The 21,289-nt window shown below is 42.5% G+C and overlaps 1 protein-coding gene across 2 annotated transcripts in view; it reads left to right on the top strand.

Moving 5' to 3' along the window:
- SV2C (synaptic vesicle glycoprotein 2C) overlaps positions 1-21,289 on the top strand; it is a 171,348-nt gene that overhangs the window by 58,632 nt on the left and 91,427 nt on the right. For both annotated transcript variants that reach the window (XM_024732792.1, XM_024732791.1), the window contains exons 2-3: positions 4,420-4,600; positions 18,758-18,909. In XM_024732792.1, the coding sequence (XP_024588560.1) occupies positions 4,420-4,600; positions 18,758-18,909 (333 nt within the window). The remainder of the gene's footprint in view (positions 1-4,419; positions 4,601-18,757; positions 18,910-21,289) is intronic.

Raw genomic sequence — 21,289 nt, forward strand, 5'->3', positions numbered from 1 at the left:
AGAACTCCAGCCTAAAAAGTGCTTTCAAATTCAAACTATCTGCACACAGATCCCATGGGAACCTTGTTCAAATGCAGATTCTGAGTCTGTAGGTGGAGTGGAGCCTTAGAGTCTGCATTTCTAGCAAGTTCTCCCCAGGATACAAGTGCTGCTGGTTCAGGGGTCATACTCTGAGAAACGAGGATCTAGAAGACCTGATTTCAAGTACTGGCTTCTCTCAACCTCAATTTTCCCACCTGTAAAATAAGGGACTTTGGACTAAAATCCTTTTAAATTTTGACCATCAGCAGATCATGAGGAACAGAGAACAGAGAAGGCTGGTCCATGGTAAGAGCTTATCCCTGCTCTTAGTTGTCAAGGACTCCCTATCACAACATCGTGAAGACAAAATGGAAACATGAAAACAAACGAGGCAGGGATTCAGAGTGTTTCCACTTTTATTCACATCATGACTTTGCCAACATTCAAAGGTTTGGTTTTAATCAGATTACCTGATGAAGAAATGAATTTTCTAATTCAGCTGTTTGTCTCAAATAAACTATTGGGTAGGCTTAGTTCTGTCCATAGCATGCCCAATGGAAGAGTCGAATTACCAATAGTAATCCCATGTAGGCACAAAAGGTTATTATGTTTGGATCTGAAAGGTATTTTTAGCCAGAGTTGAAGTGAGATACAGCTTGATACTATTTTTTTTCTAAACCTGTCAGTTGTGGAGGAATTTAACACTACCTTGACATGTTTCTTACCCTTCAGAATTCTCTCAGATGTTCCCATCTCAGCAAAGCCTCTTCAGAGGCCACAGTCAGAATTAGTAGCCAACTCCCAGCCCTCTGCTCCCAGTTACACCTCTGTTGGGGCACACGCTTCACAGCTGGGCTCATTCTCTTATGGGCCTGTGTCTCTCTCCCTGAATTATGAGCTCCTTAAGCCATCTTGATGGAGCAGAAAGGGAGTTCAGGGACTTGGAGCCCAGGTTCCTGAGGGCACTGTTCTGTCCTGATCGTGTGTCCCCAGGAGGCCATGGAAGGTTCTGCCCCGCTCTGTATTGGCCCTGTGCAGTGGGGCTGTGGGACGTGTTGTGTGAGATAATGGGTTTGAAACTGTTTTGCTTCTCTCCTGGCTTAGAGTAGGCATCAGACGAAGGTTTGCTAACTTTTCCCTTCCCTGAGGTCAGGGATCATGACTTATAAATCCCTGTATTTCTAGCACTTCAGGGAAAGTCATGCATAGCGGGTGCTCAATAAATTCTTCAGAATTGAATTTAATAGACTTTCTTCTTAGGGAGATTGGGTGTATTTATTTTAGGCATGGAAATAATAGCAATGGGAGAAATAACTGTTTGGTTTTCCCCTATTCGCTGATGGTGAATGCTTTTCTGAAACATATGAAATGTATTTTGAAGAAGTAATTAAAATTGTGACGGAGATTTATTTCTGGTTTGCTTAGTTTAGAAATCCTAAACACAAGAAGGGAAAAGATAAACACTGCATAGGAAAAGAGAAACTGTATTTAACAGGCAATTCCTGTAAGGTATCCATTTTTATATATGTATAAGCTTTCTGGAAGAATTAGAAAAAATTTTGACAATAGTTACCTTTGAGAAGAGGATCAAGGTGGGGGAGAAGACTTTTATTTTCATTTTATACATTTCTATGTGGCTTGAATTATTGGCTATGTAGGCATATTTGGGATATATATATATACACACACACACACACACACACACACACCTATGGCGGAATTGAATGATGGGCCATTTTTATTTTACTCTTTTATATATTAAAACTCTTCATAAGTATTATCTTTAAATTTTATTTTCAAGTGGCTTAAGTACAAGGTGCTAATAATAAATGAGGGTTTTCTGCCCCTTGTCAAGCCACTAAGCCATCTCCAACACAGGAGTCAAGGGCAAGCTCAGCTCTCTCAGCATTTACTACCTCTGAGGTTTAAGAAGCTCCCGGGGTGGGGCTGTGTCCTCACGCTACTGCTGGGTGAGGGAAAGGTGGCATCCAGTTATGAGCCCTTAAAGTGCTGGAATCATCACTTCATAAAGCTCTGACCTGGCTTAGCAATGACACGGCTGCAGGTGACTGCCCGGAAGAAGGCGATGACAGGATATGGAGACCTGCCCAGCAGGAACATCATCCCTCCTGCACCAGAAAAGCAAGGGAGTTACAGTACCTCCTTTGGAACATAGCGCAGGAGCCTCTTCTTTCTAGCAAGCGGTTGGATTTTCATTTTTGCTCTGGCACCACCCAGCTGTTTGCAGCATCAACTCTCTAACCTCTCCGACCAAGAGTCGGGAACGTGTCCATCTGGAATATCTGAGAATGAGTAGCGCATCCCTGCCACGTGCTCAGGGAGGACAAAGCAGCATTTCCCCCTAGTTCCCGTCTATCATTTTCTGCCACCCCAGACTTAACTCTTAATTCTATGAGGGTGGTGCCCGGGGAGAAGGCACCTCAGAGACATTTGAGGCACTGCTTTCAATTTTAGATGTTACTGCCACATAGGAGCCTGCACAAACTGGGATGTTTTCGCAGGAGGGCAGCCAGGATGGCTAAAGGAGTGATAAGCACATTGTACAAAGAGCTGCTGTCGGACTGGGATGTAGTTGCCACTCAGTTTTCTGTGGTCAGATCATTAACTGCCGTGTACCTCAGCTTCCCTACCAACGAACCGTGCTCCCGGAGTATTAACCTCAAGGGGTGGTCGTGATGTTAATTCATGCAAACGTTTAGAACTGGCAAGGGTTCCGCAAGTGCTAGGGACCATTTTTTTTTCCCGGGGCTGGAGCTACAAGAAAGATTCCCAAGTCTTTTGACGACAGGAGCCACAGGCCACTCCTGAGGGATGGAGCTCACTTTCGGATTTGTCGGCATTTTTAAAGACAGACATTATCCTAAAGCAGCTTAGCTACTGATTATTCCTCTGAGAGGCGTGAGTGGCAAACTCAAGCCTCTTAGGCTATAAATAAGAGCGATGCTGCATATGCATTTCCTTGGGTGAATCTGTCTGCTTTGGGGATTCCTTTGCCTTGTGCTGATACATTCTTTAAATTGTCTTCCGGACATGCATCGGGCCTCATGATGTGAGTAATCTCTTTATTGAGAAGGATGGTCTGTGTGTGGTCGTCAGTCCCTTAGTACAGAGCAAAATACGCCACGCCCAGCCAGGCAAAGGATGACCACCCACCTCTTGGCAGTACCCCCGTCTAAATAAAAAACAGCTTCTGTTTCGTCTTATTGTGGAATTGCTCCAACATTCGCCGTTCACTGTAGCTGTCTATACTGGGCTATCTGCAGAGCAGCATCTGCAGACGTTGCCACATGTTCTCCTTCCGGGTCTCGTATTAATTCATTAACTCTGTTAAGCAAACGATTTCTGGTGAATGTTTAAGTGGAATATTTCCCTAACTAATCGAAAGCGATCCTTAAAGCACTGTTTTTTAGCTTGTGATTCAGGTGCTGCTGAGCATCTCGAACATGCCTTTGAGAAGGGACTAGTCAAATGGTGCTTTGGTGAAGCAAAGGAAAAAGTGGAAATGGATAAAATATGGCAGCTTTTTTATTTTTATTTTTTTTTTTGCGGTACGCGGGCCTCTCACTGTCGTGGCCTCTCCCGCTGCGGAGCACAGGCTCCGGACGCGCAGGCTCAGAGGCCGTGGCTCACGGGCGCAGCCGCTCCGCGGCATGTGGGTTCTTCCCGGACCGGGGCACGCACCCGCGTCCCCTGCATCGGCAGGCGGACTCTCAACCACTGCGCCACCAGGGAAGCCCTATGGCAGCTTTTTTAAAGCCAAACTTTCATTTATTAGTTATACCATTTCCCCTAGACATCGCACACCCTTTTAGAAACCTCCCGGAAGTAACATTTGCCATACCTAATATTATCTCATCCTGCAGAAGATTCTGGACAGAGCTTATGAGGGCTTGCTTTTTTTTAGAAGAAGCAAGTGAATTAGAAAATTCACCTGTATACTCAGTGATGCCAAGAGGGACACTGAGGGGGATCCGCTTTGACCCGGGAGCCCTTGACTCAGTCTCCAATCTTGGCCTTGTTGCGGCGCTAAGCTGGGCATTCGGACCGAAGGTGACGCAGCCATGAGTCAAACTGCAGGACTGTGTGTGCGGAGACTCCTCCTTACGCTTGCCCACTGGGTACCCATCCCCACAAGGCTGGTGAGAATGTGACTGTTTCGTCTTTTGCCCCTGCCACTGGCCGTGGCAGCCAAAGGTAGCCCACAGAGCTTGCTTTCCAACTTGAAAGCTGATCCGTGTGTCCTGAAGGGTCTGTTATTAAAGGAATTTTTTTCCCACATAAAATTCTGGAATGTATCTTGTCCTGTGTTCACTTGCTGTTACATGTGTCGCTTACTCCCAGTCTCTGATGTGTTTCTTTGTTTTCTGTGTGTTGCAGGTAGCATAGTGTACCTCGGGATGATGGTGGGGGCATTCTTCTGGGGAGGACTGGCAGACAAAGTGGGAAGGAAGCAGTCTCTTCTGATTTGCATGTCTATCAACGGATTCTTTGCCTTCCTTTCTTCATTTGTCCAAGGTTATGGCTTCTTTCTCTTCTGTCGCTTACTTTCTGGATTCGGGTAAGGTTTTTCTTCTTCATATTTTACAGTAATGTGTTTATTCTACATAAAAACATAATGTGCATGCTTTCTAGAGGTCCTCATTACCAAGAAATTATCCCTTAATGCATCTCCTTTCCCCTCTTTGTGTCAGCCTTAGGAGCCCATAATGCTGGTTCTTAGAAATATAATTATCAACCTTTAAATCCAGAAGAGAAGGGAACACACATCTTTGTTCCCATGGCTGATTCTTTTAGTGTTTTATGTCTAGGAAATGGGTATTGTTTTCAAAGGAATGCTGTTTCTATGGCAGTGAGCATTCATAAATGTATGTTTTTTTCTTCTGAAAATTTAATTTAAGCAAGAAATAACTCTGGTCCTATATGTTATGAACAAGTTAAAGTTTCAAACCATTCAAGTCTGCTCTTAAATCCAGCATGAGCGTGTCTCAAGTAAATGTTGTTTTCTTGATCTATGTTAACAGCATATTTAACTAGGTAGGAAGCCTGCTTCTTGAGATGCAATAGGTTCTTTTCGTAAATTCCTGACTTTTGTTGAATTAACAGGAGTTGTCCTATTGCCAAGTGCAATGGTATAGTATAGTTAATTATGTAGTTATTTTTGTTAAAGAACTCGAAGCACTTATTACTAGACTAAGTGAATCCACAGCTTAGGAAAACGCGGTAGCTCAATTAGGAGATCCAAGAAACTCTGCTTTGATAAGAAAATAATAGTGAAAATATAAAATTTCTGATTCACGCCTGAGTACTTTGTTTTCATTAGAGACTTTCTTTCTGAGGGGTCTAGCATAAGATGAATCTGTAGGAATAATATAAAGTGAAATAAAAGTGCATGAAGAAAGGGCAGGAGGCAGTGCTGGGTTATGAATTTGAGAAGCAGATCAGTTATGGTGGTTGATGATGGCGGTACCCACACAGCAAAGCACAGTTTTGCCCAAAGAGAAGCTCAGAAACTGCAACCTATCTCTCCTAATTACATATAGTAGTACTTTAAATCAGAGCTAAGATTAGTAGGAATATAAGGCATCAAAGGGAAAGACTGTATAAGTGGGTTATTTCAAGGGTACAGAGATTTCCCCGTGCAGACCAATGGGTCACTTTTTTACTTCATTCAAAACATGGTTACTTTTTTATATCATTTTCTGCTTCAAGATTTGTGCACATATTGAGATTGGAGGATTATCCACAGATTTTTCTGATGTTCTTTTTTTGTCTTCTTATAGCCTCTCCTGTGCTACATTCTACACACAGTGCGCACTTTGCAAACGCGTGACTAATTGCACAAATTTCAGGCGATTTCCTTAGAGTGAGGACACTCCAGTAAACCAAGAGAGTTGGAAAGTTTGGGAAAGAGTGATAATATTTTTTCCTTGGAGAAAGATGATCAGAATCAATAATTTGCTTTGTATTGATGGGGAAAGAGGGCTTTTCCTTAACAGAGGGGACCTTTGACGCGCAGGGCTCTGTGTGAGACTGGCTACATACGTCATCCTTGGGGAGGTATTTGGATCATGGATTCAAGGAGCTGCCCCACATCTAATGCTGATTGAATTGAGATACCTGAGGAAGAACAGGTGTTATTTGGGGCTATTTGTTTTCAACCCTTCTCAGGGTCCATAGCATAAGACATTCTTGCTACCAGAAAAGCTTCCTTTCGCTTTCTTTTACTTACATACTACCACTAGCCTGTCAGGAGAAGACTAATAGCCTAAGTTCTGAACTTTCCAGTCCTTCCCATTCACAATCTTATCCAGGAAATGCCGATGATATCCACAGACTCAAAAGTCCCCAACTGTGGTCAAATTACTATGGCAATTTTAATTGCCAATCTGGATGATGACATGGTCAACCCAGTTGACTGCAGAGAAAAGGAACATTCTGGTGGCTGCAAAATACTCCAAACTAAGGGACAGTCCAGAAGCCAGTTCAAGGGCAGTACAGAGACAGAGACTGCTTGAGTATATTCATGACATCATCCTCTTCTCTGTGGCAGACAAATCATTCTTCAGCCAGCAGCTCAGGGCTACAGACCCCTAAATACGATGATTTACCTGGCAAAGCGCAGACTGTGTATTGCTGACTCAGCTAGGCTCTGTAAATTGTGCTACCAGAGGCTAATGCACTGTGTGCCTTTGCAAAGTTGGCACAGGCTTGGGAGTCCAGAAACCCAAGTCCACCCTATCCCTGCCCTTTACTGTGAGACCTTGGGAAGGTCCCTCCGGCTCTCCAACCTGCTTCATCTTTTGGAAAAGAGAGATAATCGTACTTCACATCCTACCTTGGAGTATGAGGATCAAGTGAGATAATGTGTTAAAGTACAGGGTAGGGAAGGAAATTCGGGATAATGTCTAGAAACATCCCCCCACCCCCACCCCGTTTGGCATTCCTGCTCTTTCTTTGTTCTTCCTCCCATTCATTCAGCTAAGCTGTCCTGTGCTCCTTGCCTCAGAGTGACAGCAGAGGGAGAGGGGAAAAGAGGCCTCTTTCTGACTTTGCAATTTCAAGTCTCGCCCAAGAAGGAAACAGAAAAGACTAATCATGGGCAAAGACTTGGGAGAAAACAGGCGACTAAAATGGAGCATCCCTGCTTTCCAGAATAGATGGAGATTCCCTAGGCTGGGGGTGGGACTGAGGGGAGCGATGTGAGCTCACTCACCAAAACACCCAGAACCTTGTGGGATCCAGCAGCTGAGGAGGCCTGAGAAATGCAGTTGTTAAGGGAAATGAAGAAAGTGATCTCTCTTCCTTGGCTGAGTTTCTGGGTCTTGTTACCTACTTGTAACATGTGGAGTGCTACCCTGATGACAGAGGGGTTTTCTCAACAGCTAGCGTTCATCTGGACACCCTGTCTGTGAATCTCAGGGAAGTCTCAGCTGAGTCTCTATTTTCTCCAATCCCATTCCAATTCAACTCAAAAAAACAGTTTCACACCTGCTCTACCCCTGGAACCACCGGGGGACCTTTCACAGATATAGATGAGACCTGGCCCCCAGATGCTTCCCATCTGGTTGTAGAGGGAAGACACAGAGAGCCCTCCCATTCTCCACCTGCTAAGAACTCATCAGTGCCCTAAGAGAGGCAGCAGCAAGGGGCGTGGGAGACTCACAGAAGAAGGAGAAAACAATGGCAAAATTGTGAATGAAAAACCATTTTCCACTTGAAGGTTCTTCTTGTTTTTAAAGGCATGTACTGTTTAAACCCTTTTTACACCCATTACTTATGCACTGAGTACATAAGCAGCTGAAGTTTGACACAGTCCCTTTTTATTTAAACATTCTTAATTAAAACTCAAGCCAAAGAATTAAGACTTTGATCCTGGAGACCTTGAATAAGGGATCTTGACATACATACACTAGCAAATGTAAAATCGATAGCTAGTGGGAATCAGCCGCATAGCACAGGGAGATCAGCTCGGTGCTTTGTGACCACCTACAGGGGTGGGATGGGGAGGGTGGGAGGGAGACGCAAGAGGGAGGGGATATTGGGATATAGGTAGACGTATAGCTGATTCACTTTGTTATACAGCAGAAACTAACACACTATTGTAAAGCAATTATACTCCAATAAAGATGTTTAAAAAAAAAATCAGCTCTGTGCCTGGAATGGAACAAAGACCAAATAGGTATTTCTTATAAATCATAGTATCACAGCATGACTATTGTATGGAAAATGATCTTCAGATTATCTGGGAAAAGAACAGGATAATTCTTTAACAATCCACGAGTTCCTGAAAGGTATCAAGAAAGCCAGTAAAATAACCCTTAATACTTCTAGATAAGATTAGAATGCTTAAAGGACATGTGGCACCTTATAATTATTCACATGTGACTTGAGTGCTTCAATGACTTCAATAAAGGAGAGGGCTGCATCGTTTAACTTGGCAACTGAGTTAAGGCACAGACAATCCCATCCTTGTCTGCTGAGACGAAGGCAAATATGGGCGAACACATCTTGACAGTTCTCAGAAGACAGTAGAGGAAAAGTACTTATGGCAAACCCATTGACCGTGACTTTGGGAGGGGCGTGTGTCAATCAGGAAGCTCTCCAGCAACAGCATCTGCCCTACCATACCTGACTCAAGGGCTCCAGAGCCATTTTGCTTTGCATTTGCAGAGGCTCATTCCATATGCAGAGGCTCTGTGGTGAGCCTCTGGTGCTCAGACCCTGCACCGCTCCACACGTTTCCCAGGAGTGTCAATCTTGCCATCCTTTCTGCTTCATAGGATCTTCTCCCTGAGCCCTCAGCGCTCACGACCTCAGACAGGCCATCCTGAGACCACCCCTCCCAGTGACTCTCACCACAGTCCCTTGGTATGTCTTCTTGGTAGCACTGATTGATGCCCCCAAATATTTGCTTGTGTGTTTATTTCTTTCCTCCACCAGCATGTGAATTCCAAGAGGGCAGAGATTGACAAGATAGGTCTGTCTGCTCTTTACTGCTTAATTGCTCAAGGCAAGGTGGGTGAGGTTACTGTAAAGGACACCAGTCAGGACAGCAGTGGAATAGTCTGAGGGCACAGACCTTCAGCCATGGTGTTCCTAGAAATGAAATAGATAGGAAATTTACTAAAGTCTTACTTGATCTATATAAGGGGAAGAGTTCTAGATCAAGTGACCAAAAGTTTAATTTGCATCATGAAAACAGAAAGGCATGGCCCCTCAGTCAATTCCCAGACTTGAGCCCATTTACAGACCCAGAACCCCTTGAATGAAGGGGAGATGGGGTCTCCTGGTGGACGGACCCTGGTACATTGCTGAAAGTTTATACTGCTCATCTTTCTCCCAGCCTTCCCCAAAAGGACCTATAGCCTTTTACCAGGGTAACTGCATGAGGAAAAAGGAAAACCTCAGACTTTTCAGGGCTTACTAGGCACTGGCTCTGAACTGACATTAATTCCAGGAAACTCAAAATGTCACTGTGGTCCACTAGTCAGGGTAGGGACCTACGGAGGTCAGGTTATCAATGGAGTTTGAGCTCAGGTCCGTCACACAGTGGGTCCAGTAGGGACCCCAGGATGGTTATTTCCCAGTTCCAGAATGCATACTTGTAATAGACAAAGCAACTGACAGAATCTCCACGTTGGTATAGCGCCTGTCCACCAGTTCCACACACTGGGCATTTCAGAGGAGGAAGAGAATTTCTGGGTCCCAGTCCAAACCCTTCATTTTATAGATTAAGGTTCAGTGATGGAACCAGGAATGACACAGCCAGGACTTCAGTTGCGAAGAAGTCCTTTGAACTAGCCACTCTGTAAACAAGTAACTGTGCATTCTGAATCCAAAGTTAAAACGCCATTGTGTTGATTTTCTGCAAATGCCACAGGCTTCCCCTTGCTCTATGTTATTTTGTTGCTGTGTTATATTCCTGTTCTGCATATAAAGGAGCCTGGAAGGAGCTCTTGTTTTAGCCTGAGGTCTACCTGGGTTTGTGATAGATGTGCTTTCGTCTTAATTCACCACACTAAGTCATGAGTATATTTTCTTAGAAACATAAATATGTCCAGCTGCCATATTCTGTGTGACTTTAAATATTTATTCAGCACAAAGAATGATTTTCCTGCCGGGGACAGCAGTGTTTTGTGGGAACGAGGAGTAGGGCATCACCAATTATTTATCTGTCTCTCACTTTCCTAAGTGAATCTCACACCAGGGAACAGACATTTCCCTCTCCTCTTTTGTTACAGAAAATTAGAAAGATGGGAAATGGAGTTGACACCATTGATTCATTTTCATTTGCCCAGAATTAAATTATTTGCTTCCAGTCACTGTTAGTTATGGGAATGATAATGCTTCAGATGCCAGGCAATGTCAGAGTTAGGAGCGTCTCACTGAAGGCCTGGCACTGCTAAGCATAAAGGTCAGGAGAAAAATACACCAGCAACAGAAATTAAAATGAAATGTCAGTGTCTGTGTATGGTAGGAGAATGAACAGTCATTTCTCCGTCTGCAAATGGAACCTCATAAATGCATAGTTCATAGCTGCTTGCAATATCCATCCATTAACCAATACCCATCCATTATTATAAAATTATAATAACCAGAATACCTTGACTTTGTAGAGATGATCACCACTAACTGGAATTCTTCAAAGTGTTTTATATGTAGAAGCTCATTTATTTCCACAACATTTTTTTAATAATTAGGTATGCAAAAATATGCTGCCTTTTTAAAATTAGAATGACTTTCACATGTTCAGTAAACCCCCAGGTCTTCTGGGTTTTAGTCTAATTCTAAACTGTAAGGTTTTACTTCCTCATCATATGGGAAAAATGCAGACCCATTTAAAAATTTTCAACTTTTAAAATGTGTTTTATCAAACACCTGTATAGTACTTGCCCTATGAGATGCTGTGTTACACACTTTGTAAATATTGACTCATTTAAACCTCATGGTGACCCTATGAGGAAGATACTATTTATTCCATCCATTTTATAGATGAGGACGTTGAGGCACAGAGAGGTTAAGTAACTGTCCAAGGTCACACAGTAAGTGGTATAGTCATATCATACCCAGGCAGTTTAGCTCCACGCTCATAACCACCAGGCTGTGCTGTCTCAGATTCAATGAGAAATGACTGTGATTTCCTAACACACAATGTCTGATACTTAATAGACACTAAATAAACATTTTGAGCAGATCAGTTCAAGAAGGTTTCTGACCCAAAGAATCGGAATGGAAAGACCTTTTTCAATATGGAAGATGAGGCAACAAACTAAATTATCTTTAATCCAAAAATAATCACAAACCCAAATTGTAAACAGTGGGTCACAGTAGGCCTGTGTTGGCAAACAGGCCATACGTAGCCACCGAGCACTTGAAATGTGACCAAATTTAGATGTGCTGTAAGTACAAAATACATAGCACTGGATTTCAGAGACTTAATACATACAAAATAATGAACTGGGAGATTGGGATTGACATATATATACTATTGATACTATGTATAAAATAGATAGCTAATGAGAACCTACTGTATAGCACAGGGAACTCTACTCAATGCTCTGTGGTGACCTAAATGGGAAGGAAATCCAAAATGGAGGGGATATATGTGTACGTACTGCTGATTCACTTTGCTGTACAGTAGAAACTAACACAATATTGTAAAGCAACTATACTCCAATAAAAATTTTTTTAAAAAATACATAAAGAATGTAAAATATCTCATTAATAATTTTTATATTGATTACATGTTAAAATGATAATAGTTGGATACATTGGGTTAAATGAATATATATTAAAAGTAACTATACCTGATTTTTTGCTTTAATTTCTTTTCTAGAAAATTAAAAATTTTATATTGTGCCTCACATGGTATTTCTATTGAAAGGCACTGTCTTGGGCAATGCCTTTTACGAGAATTTCCAACAACGGTTGACCTTTTGGACACACTTTATTTCCCATTATACCCTTTGGCAAAAGAACTGTTGATCCCAAGAGAGAAAGAAGTAACAGAGGAAAAGATCTCCCAGACTCATAATTTATAATTGTGAAAATTAGCCTCATGCACTTTTTAGAATTGACTCTGGGAGCTCCTTGAGGGTGGGAATGTGTGTTCTTCATGCCTGTACCTCCAGCAACAGGTGATGTGCTTGGCCCAGAATTTGGGATAGGGGGATGATGGATGGATGGGTAAATGACAGGTGGGTGGGAGGGTGAGAGGAGGAATGAATGACTAGATATATACCGCAAGTGGCTGGAAAAGCCTGCATGTTTTTTGACATCATTTCTCACAGATCATTATGATTGTCACCATCTTTATTCATGACGCCATTTAGGTGCTATGGGAACGCATGCTTCCAGCTCTCTCAGTAGGGAGGTTAATTTTTTTTCAAGACAGCATTAGGATACTGATCTCTGAATACACCTTCTCTCCCAGTGGCACCAGGTCTGTTGCTGTGGATATGCAGACTTGTATACGTTTGGGAAGCTTAGGTCACCACCCTGATTGCAAACAAGGGCTAGGGGAGTTGAAATTATGTTTTTTTAGAAACACAACTTTTACATGTTTACATATCAATATTCTTAAAATAGTCAGGTTTAAACTGTGGCTTTGGAGATGGGAGGAATAAAGCTACCCTAACCACCCATCCTTTAGCACCCATCCTTTATGACTAGGCATAGGGGATTCCCATTCCTTATTTGATGATTGGTTCCATTACCAGGAAATGTTCTCCTGTTTCTATCTTCTTTTTTTTTTTTTTTGGCTGTGTTGGGTCTTCATTGCTGCAGGCAGGCTTTCTCTAGTTGCCGGAAGTGGGAGCTACTCTTCATTGCGATGCGCGGGCTTTTCATTGCGATGGCTTCTCTTTGTTGTGGAGCACAGGCCCTAGAACGCGGGCTTCAGTAGTTGTGGCTCACAAGCTCTAGAGCCCAGGCTCAGTAGTCGTGGCACACGGGCTTAGTTGCTCCGCAGCATGTGGGATCTTCCCTGGCCAGGGCTCGAACCCGTGTCCCCTGCACTGGCAGGTGGATTCTTAACCAGTACACCACCAGGGAAGTGCCTCCTGCTTCTCTCTTGATTACTCATAATAAACATATGCCTTCTTGTCAATACAGCAGTCTCATTTTGTGTGCTGACCCAGCCCATTCAGGGATGTTAGATCTGTGTTCTTTGATCTAAGCCTCTGTACAACCTCCTCTGTGATAGTCTATTTACTTCCGTGAAAAGGAAGTCACTGAAAAGTTCATCTTTGAGGCTGTTTTTACTTCTGGGTCCAATTGAAAACATAATGGGGACTTCCCTGGTGGCCCAGTGGTTAAGCCTCCACGCTTCCACTGCAGGGGGCACGGGTTTGATCCCTGGTCGTGGACCTAAGATCCTGCATGCTGCACGGCGCAGCCAAAAAACAAGAAAAAAAGAAGACATCATGAATTGGTTCTGAATTGCTGTCCAACTTGCCTGGCAGTTCAGGGTCTTCCTTCCTTTTTTGTTGATTCTGAGTAAGGATTAAAAGGATATTTTTCATGCAACTTATTTGTCATTGTGATTCCCGGCATAGACTACACCATTCACTAGTCTTTTTATAAACCCGTAACAATAAAATCGTAATAAAGCTGCCGGAGTCAGCTCTTACTATCTGTATGGAACACATGACTTTACAATGGTTATTCAACTTCCTCCTTAATTGTGTTCTCATATAATACCCCATTTCCCAGTGGAAGGGGAAGACTGAGGTACAAGACTGGTTGACAGTCACATGGTGAAATAAGTTAGAACGAAGTTACTCTTCGTTACATGCTCAGCTGAAGAACTAAAGCAGAACAGAATTACTCGGTAGAATTCCTCCTCAGGACAAGAAGTCATCATTCTATCATCTCTCCCCTGAACGTCATATTTCGAGCCATTTTAAGTACAATTAGCCTTTATGTCCACAACCTCCTTCTTTCACTGCAGAAACCTAACCCCCTCCCCCTCTTCGCCTCAGTAGCCAGCACACATCAGTATCACAAGGTACAGGGACAAACATTGTCCGCCCCTGAATTGTCATCAGGGCTGGAGTGATGCCAGGGGTGGCTGTGACACTTGCAGGCCTAGGACAGTCAGGCTTCCCAGATTTTCAAGGAGGTTTGTGGAGACCGTAATGCTTGGCCTTCTCCTTCATCCTGCTGTGCTAAACCCATTCAACTTCAGTGTCTCGTGTTCCCAGCAGAGGAGAAATTTTGTCTGTAAAGCTGGTACACCCTTTGCCGTATACAGTATCTCACTTGTGGATGTGTCTTAAATTATTGAGGAAAATAAATAGGAAAATAAATAAATTCACTTGATGCCTACTATGGAGTATTGCAGACCTTTTGAGGGATATATTGTGTGTTCCTGCACATGCATGCACACATGCATGCAGTGGGGTGAGGGTGTGGTCCCAGTTTATTCTAGGGATGTGTTCTACGCAGATTTTTTACTCTCTTTATATTTCTGTAATTAAAGTTGTAGAAACCTAAAGTTAATAGCACTTAGGGAATAACTCCAGCTCAAATTCCAAATATCAACATTCTGTTTCATTCGTGTCAATTCAATTATTTTGAATCTGACTAACCTTCCACCTATAATAGAGTGTGCATTTCAATTATTATTCCCTTTGTGCCTCCTATTACCATGGATAATTAAGATTTGACCCTTTATGACAGCTAATAAAATAGACTTAATATCCAATTGTGAGAAAAATTCTTTATAAACCACCCTGATCTGATTGCTTCATTTATGGAAATATTCCATCAGAAATGAACTTGAGCAAATTTCAACAGCAGCTAACTGATCATTATATAAGGAACAACAAAAAAGCGCTCCATGTTAACTGAATTTAGACATGTGTTACCCATCAAGCAATGTAAAAGATAAGTATTTTATGCCTTATATTCTGGCTTTTTAATATAAAATATCATATTTTCCATATTATATCCCCATTGCAAGCGTTTCTCAACCTCAGCACCATTAATATCTGGGGCTGGATAATTCTTTGTTGTGAGGGACTGCCTTGTATACTGAAGGATCTTTAGCAGCATGTGTGGCCTCTACCCACTATATGCCAGTGGCAACTTCTGAGTTGTAACAACTAAAAATATCTCCAGACATTGTCAAATGTCTGCTAGGAGAGGGGAGCAAATCAGCACTATTTAACAACCACTGATATGTGGGAATTTGAAAACTGCCATTTTAATATTTTTATCTCTTCAAATATTCTCAGAAATTGTATCTTAGTACAATAAAACAAATAAGGAAATGTGATAGCCCCTCACACAAAATATTGAGGTAGAATAGTAGAGGGAAACTTCGATTATATAAGATTTGGTGGTGAAGGGTGGCAGCTAAGACACAGAACTAAGACATAGAATTCAAGAACTCTTTGGGGGCTCTGCTGCCATCAGAACTGCCATTCCAGCACCCGCAACTTCTCAGGTCATATTGGCCCAGGACATAAGATGTATGTTTCCACTCACTGGAGATGTTTAGGTCGTCAGAGCAGATTACGTCTCCCCTACATCACCAGAGAGTCTTTGGGAAATTCAGTTCTCCTGAGTAAGCACTTAGTGCATGCTCAGTGGGCCAGGTAAGGGATTCAAAGATGAACGCGATACAGTCCTCAACTTCTAAGAGCCTCCCGTCTAGTGTAAACAACGTGTAAGCACTCTGATGGGGTATGAAATACTAGTAATAGTTAATATTACAGCATGCTGTAATGTTCTTTCTCTGCTTGAAGGACGTCACAGTAAGATGAGGAGTAATGTTTTCCCCAGAATAGATTGGTCAGCCCACAGTGAGAAATGTGAATGCTTGGATTGATTTTTAGGTCCCTGGGTCTGAAGGACTTTGCAAGGGAATTAAGCAGACTCCCTCCCTCGTTCTTCAGACTCATTTAGCTCTTGATTTTAGAGTTCCTTGTGGTCTGCTTTACAGACATTGAGACATCCACGCAAAAACATCCAAAAAACAAAACAAACAAAAAAACACCTTAAAAAAGAGACCTTGAATCAAAACCGGCAGGATTGTTTAAAAGCCCTAAAGTTGGCGTTCTTTTATGCAACAGTGATTTGTTTAAAACTAACAGGCAAGTCTCCCACTTGCCTTTTTAGCCGCCCTCTTGTACATTCATCTTGGTTCAGAGCGGCTTGGCATATCCTGACACACAGTTGTGCCTTTATGAAGTGTAAGTTATAGCTCTTACATACAGAATGTCCAGAATCCTGATGAAACATTAATTAGGATGTGAAAAATCAGTAAAAACTGGGACTCTTTCTGTGCACTGAGAAGTGAAGGCACAGATTAGGAACCTGGGACTTTATGATGCAGAGAAACAGATTCTTCACATCCAATGACAAAAGGAGTAGCATTAAATGATTTATGACACATTTTATTTCCCATTAAAATTGTGTGCTGTGATGGAACCATTTCAAATCTGTTCAAAACTTCGTTGAATTTTTAAATTCAGCTAGCTGTCCGAGCATGGTGTGAGGTCCTCAAGAAGCTGGGTAGAGAACTGTGTGAGTCTATATGGTGTGGTTTATAGCCAGCTGTGACTGTTCATCACAGCATCTGTTTCTTGTTTGGGGGTCTGGTTGATGGACTTGGTCCTGGCTGGCTACCCCTGGTGTGATGGCACTAAGTTGCCATGTGCTGCATCTGAAGTCATGCGGAATCATACAGGGATTTTAGGTAGAACTGTCACATTCATAGCCCAGAGGAACAGATACAGATGCTTTAAGGTGATGATTTTTAAACTCTCTGAGGACTTCCCTGGTGGCACAGTGGTTAAGGATCCACCTGCCAATGCAAGGGACACGGGTTCAATCCCTGGTCCGGGAAGATCCCACATGCTGTGGAGCAAATGAGCCCGCGCGCCACAACTACTGAGCCTGTGCTCTAGACCCCGCGAGCCACAACTACTGAGGCTGAGCGCTACATCTACTGAAGCCAGCGTGCCTAGAGCCCGTGCTCCACAACAAGAGAAGCCACCGCAATGAGAAGCCCACTCACTGCAACGAAGAGTAGCCCCTGCTCGCCGCAACCAGAGAAAGCCCGCTCACAGCAACAAAGACTCAATGCAGCCAAAAATAAATAAATTTATTTTTAAAAATAAATTTTAAAATAACTGCTTTATTTAGAAAAAAATAAACGCTTTGAACAGCCATTCTCACTAAGAAACACATTGTGACTCATTATACATTTATATATATAAGTATATATAGTTATATATTAAATATATATGTATACTCACATATATATACAAATACACATTATATGCTATAAATATATTTATTATGGACACAAAATTTAATGAAATGATGCTTGTCCTTATTACTTGAGTGTCACTCAAATATTTCATCTCTATTTCAATTTTTAAAATGCTGTTTACATTTACTAAATTAATTCCGTAGTCTACAGATTGAAAAACACTGTTCTAGGTGGTCTGCCCATATCCAGCAGTAGATAACTACCACATTACTATAAGCAGGGGCAGACTTATGAAATGATGCCATACTTTGACCTACTAGTTGATGCAGAGTGACATTATGAACGCTGCGGTTCATTTGGTACATCTAGTTTGCTGCAGAGATGGCCTTTCTCTTAATCGCATTTGCTAAGGTCACTGCCAGTACTTCTTTATCATATCAAAGGCTCTAAGGAAATCAGTTATTGCTAAATGAATAAATACATGTGTTACACCTTGACATCAAATTTACATGAAATGTCAATAGCAGTTTTCCTTACAGAATACTGAACATAAAGGAATCAATACATATTTTAAAAACTGTATCACTAGATGTTGACTTTACAACTTGCTTATATTGTTGCACATTTTATTAAAAAAATGTTTAAGAATTCACATATTGTTTGGAATGATAGTAATTTTTTCCCATACTACCTTACTTTCTTAGGCAATAGCTCTTACAATTTGGGGATTAAGGTCAGTTTGAAATTCTGATGAGATCTATATGGCTCATCTCCCCAGAATGAACAAAATGTTTATTCCATAGACCCTCATTTGAGAACCCTTAACCTGGATAGAGGTCACTGTTCATATCCTCTAACCAGAGATCAGTCAGCATCTCTTATAATCACCCGGACTGGAAGGAAGCATTGTACTATTGGTATCTAAACCAGGAGCTCGTACTCGTTCAGCAATATCTGCTGAATTGGGACCAGAGCCAGCCTAGGAAACAACCCTGTTGGTCCTGTGTTTGCCGACACATCAGCCAGATTGGGCTCCAGGACCAATGCTGTGGGGTAGTAAGTATAGGTTGCAGACAGCCCTCTCGAGGTGTTTGAAGCTGTTTCCAAAGTCTCCAGGTGATGGACAGGACATAATCATAGTATCTCTTTTTCTAATGTGTTAATTAAAATATTCCCTAGATTATACCAAATATTGTGGGCTTTTTTTTGATAAATATCATGTTGAGCATTCAACAAGGAACAGAAAGTCCATGGAGAACTTAAGCTAAGTTCTATAAAGCACAGGAGTGGGGCACCACTGCCACCTTTTGGTAACATAGCTTAATTGCAGGTTCAAGATTAAAGTTACTAAATGGTAGAAAATATACCTTCCTTGATATGCTGAGATAGAGAGAGCGCATGTGTTGTTAGAGCTTGCTTTGGCTCTGCCCTTTGTACTTCACATTGGCTGTACAGGCCCTGATTTCACGTATCCTCTGTACCTCTTGGCAGGATTGGAGGAGCCATTCCCACCGTGTTCTCCTACTTTGCTGAAGTGCTGGCCCGAGAGAAGCGGGGTGAGCACCTGAGCTGGCTCTGCATGTTCTGGATGATCGGTGGCATCTATGCCTCTGCCATGGCCTGGGCCATCATCCCACACTACGGTAAGAGGCTGGCCTTGCACCAGCCGGGCAGTCGTCTTATTTTATTTCAGCTTCCACTCCCATCCCTTTCCTCTCTCATAAATGCTGATTTGAGAACAACACTGTCATCATCATCTTTCTCCCTCTTGTAATGTCTAGGATTCCCACCCCCCTTATAGAGATCTGTGTAAGGTAAGACTGTGCCAGTGATCATTTAGGAATACTTTTTCATTTTGCTATTTTTAATGCCACTGCTTTCAGTTGTTTCCTTTGTGCTGTCAACTCTGGGGTCCCCACGTAAGTGGAGGTGAAAGGATGCATAGATCATAATCAGCATATAAGGCAACATGACTTACAATTGTTCTGGGGACTGTCATGCACAGGAGGCACCCACAAATGCCTTTATTCGTCTCCGCTGGGCTCAGTCCAAGGCTCAGCCCATGTCAGCCTCACCTCTTCTGGCAGCTCAGAACTGGGATGGGAGCAGGAAGAATCCCATCTTGTCAAGGACCATCAATTTGCAGAACTTAAGACGTGACTCTACCACGCTTGCTCCACAGGTCCCCTCCTCAGTTTCTCCTAAGCACTTAACCATTCCTGCCAGCTCAGAATAGTTGAAGGTTTCATGTTTCTGAGCAGTACTTGCCCTCTCAAAAGGCACAAGCTCCCAGTTGCTTCACCCACAAACAATGAAATGCTGGGAGAGGTTAACAGAATCTAGGAATTGAATTCAATATGTAAGGAAAGGGGAGGGGACATGTTCTGGTTATATTTGTGTACATACGAGTGTGTGTATGTGTATGAAAACAGGCTGAAGTTGGCAAACTGTGAGTACTATGTATATTAAAACCACTATGACTTCAAAAACTAATTCTTTGTTCTATCTAAAATCTAATCAATCTAAAAAATTAGATTTCAAAAATTCACTCCTTGCTCATTTTCTGGTTTTCTGCCTTTTTTTTTTTTTTAAGAACAGAGCAGCTTTTCATTATAAAGCATAGTTCTGTTAGGGAAAAACAGAACTCATTATAAAGCATAGTTCTGTTAGGGAAAAACCTTAAGTGAATTGCTGTAGTCAAAGACAAGACAGACTTCAGTGTTCAGATGCATTGTGATTTGTTTTTCATACTGAGCTATAAAATTCATGTTGTCACACTCTTTCTTTTAATAAACCTAAAAAGTTATATGCAAACCACAATTGTATTTAACAACAAAAAATACACAAGACATAAGAAATTGGTTACGGGGCCTGAAGAGAACTTTTCTTTGCCAAACATTTGAGTGTGATGGGTTTCTCATTTTTAGACTCTTTGGTCACTTCTGAGCCAGAGATACCCTCATATAGGCAGTTAACCATATCCACCGTGAGGCTTGTCCTCTGCCACCATCTGAGGAATTAAAGGAGATTCTCCTCCTTCATCTGGGACCTGAGGACCTCAGTCACCCTAAGAACCTTCCGCTGTATGGCAGTGTCCAACCCCTGCCCCACTCAGCTCGCTGTTCCAAATGGAAGAGTCACTTAGCTACCACGTTAGGAATTGCTCCTTAGGAACTATGTATCAGGGGACAAAAGGGAGTTGCAGGGCCTGGGCAGAGTCCAGCTGTACCCAGCATTGCCCCCAGAGCCACCGCTAGTCCATATGCAGCCTCTGTGTAAATGGAAATAAGATGCCAGGTGCAGATCGTCACAATTACAGCCCCACTGGCCGTCTCTGCCAGGTACTTGCACAGAGCACAGCCTGGCAGCTGGATTCCGTCTGAGACCAGAATGTTCTGTGTCTCAGCCTCTGGTGACAGCACAGCTTCTTGGCTCCTGGCTTTATTGCTGCCCGCTTCCTGGTCCTCCCTTCCAATCACATCTCAGAATTTCTCCTGCTGGCCTTCCTAAACTCATAACTCAGGCTGGCCTTTGCAGTCTGCCTGTTTCCACCAGGCCTGGACATGATGGGTTTTGTTTTGATTTTGTTTCCTCACTCAGTATTCAGCTCCCCAGACTCCTGCCTTTCGCACATCCCTGCCCTTGAACTGTGACGAGCCTTGTGGAGGGCTCCAGGTTTGTCTCTGGCCTTGCCAACTGTCAGTGGCCGACCCACAAAAGATTAGCATGATCCCCACCTTTATTTTTCCCAAGCACATAAGATATTTGAGCAGAAAGGGCCACCTAAACCATATATAGCCAGAAAGAGGGAGGTTGTGAATCATAAACAATGCTTGAAAAGTTACAGAGACAGTCACGATACAACAGAATTAAATGTATCTGAGGCTGACATTAATTTCTGTATTGAAGGAACCAATAATGACCTGGTTAAGAAATCAGTAACAGAAAATTAAAACCGTATGCCCATGCTTTACTGAAGGCTTTCCATGGCCAGAATGTGGCAAAGAAAAAAAAAAAAAAAAA

This window comes from Neophocaena asiaeorientalis, unplaced genomic scaffold (genome assembly GCF_003031525.2).
Source record: "Neophocaena asiaeorientalis asiaeorientalis breed wild unplaced genomic scaffold, Neophocaena_asiaeorientalis_V1.1 scaffold515, whole genome shotgun sequence".
Lineage (NCBI taxonomy): Eukaryota > Metazoa > Chordata > Mammalia > Artiodactyla > Phocoenidae > Neophocaena > Neophocaena asiaeorientalis.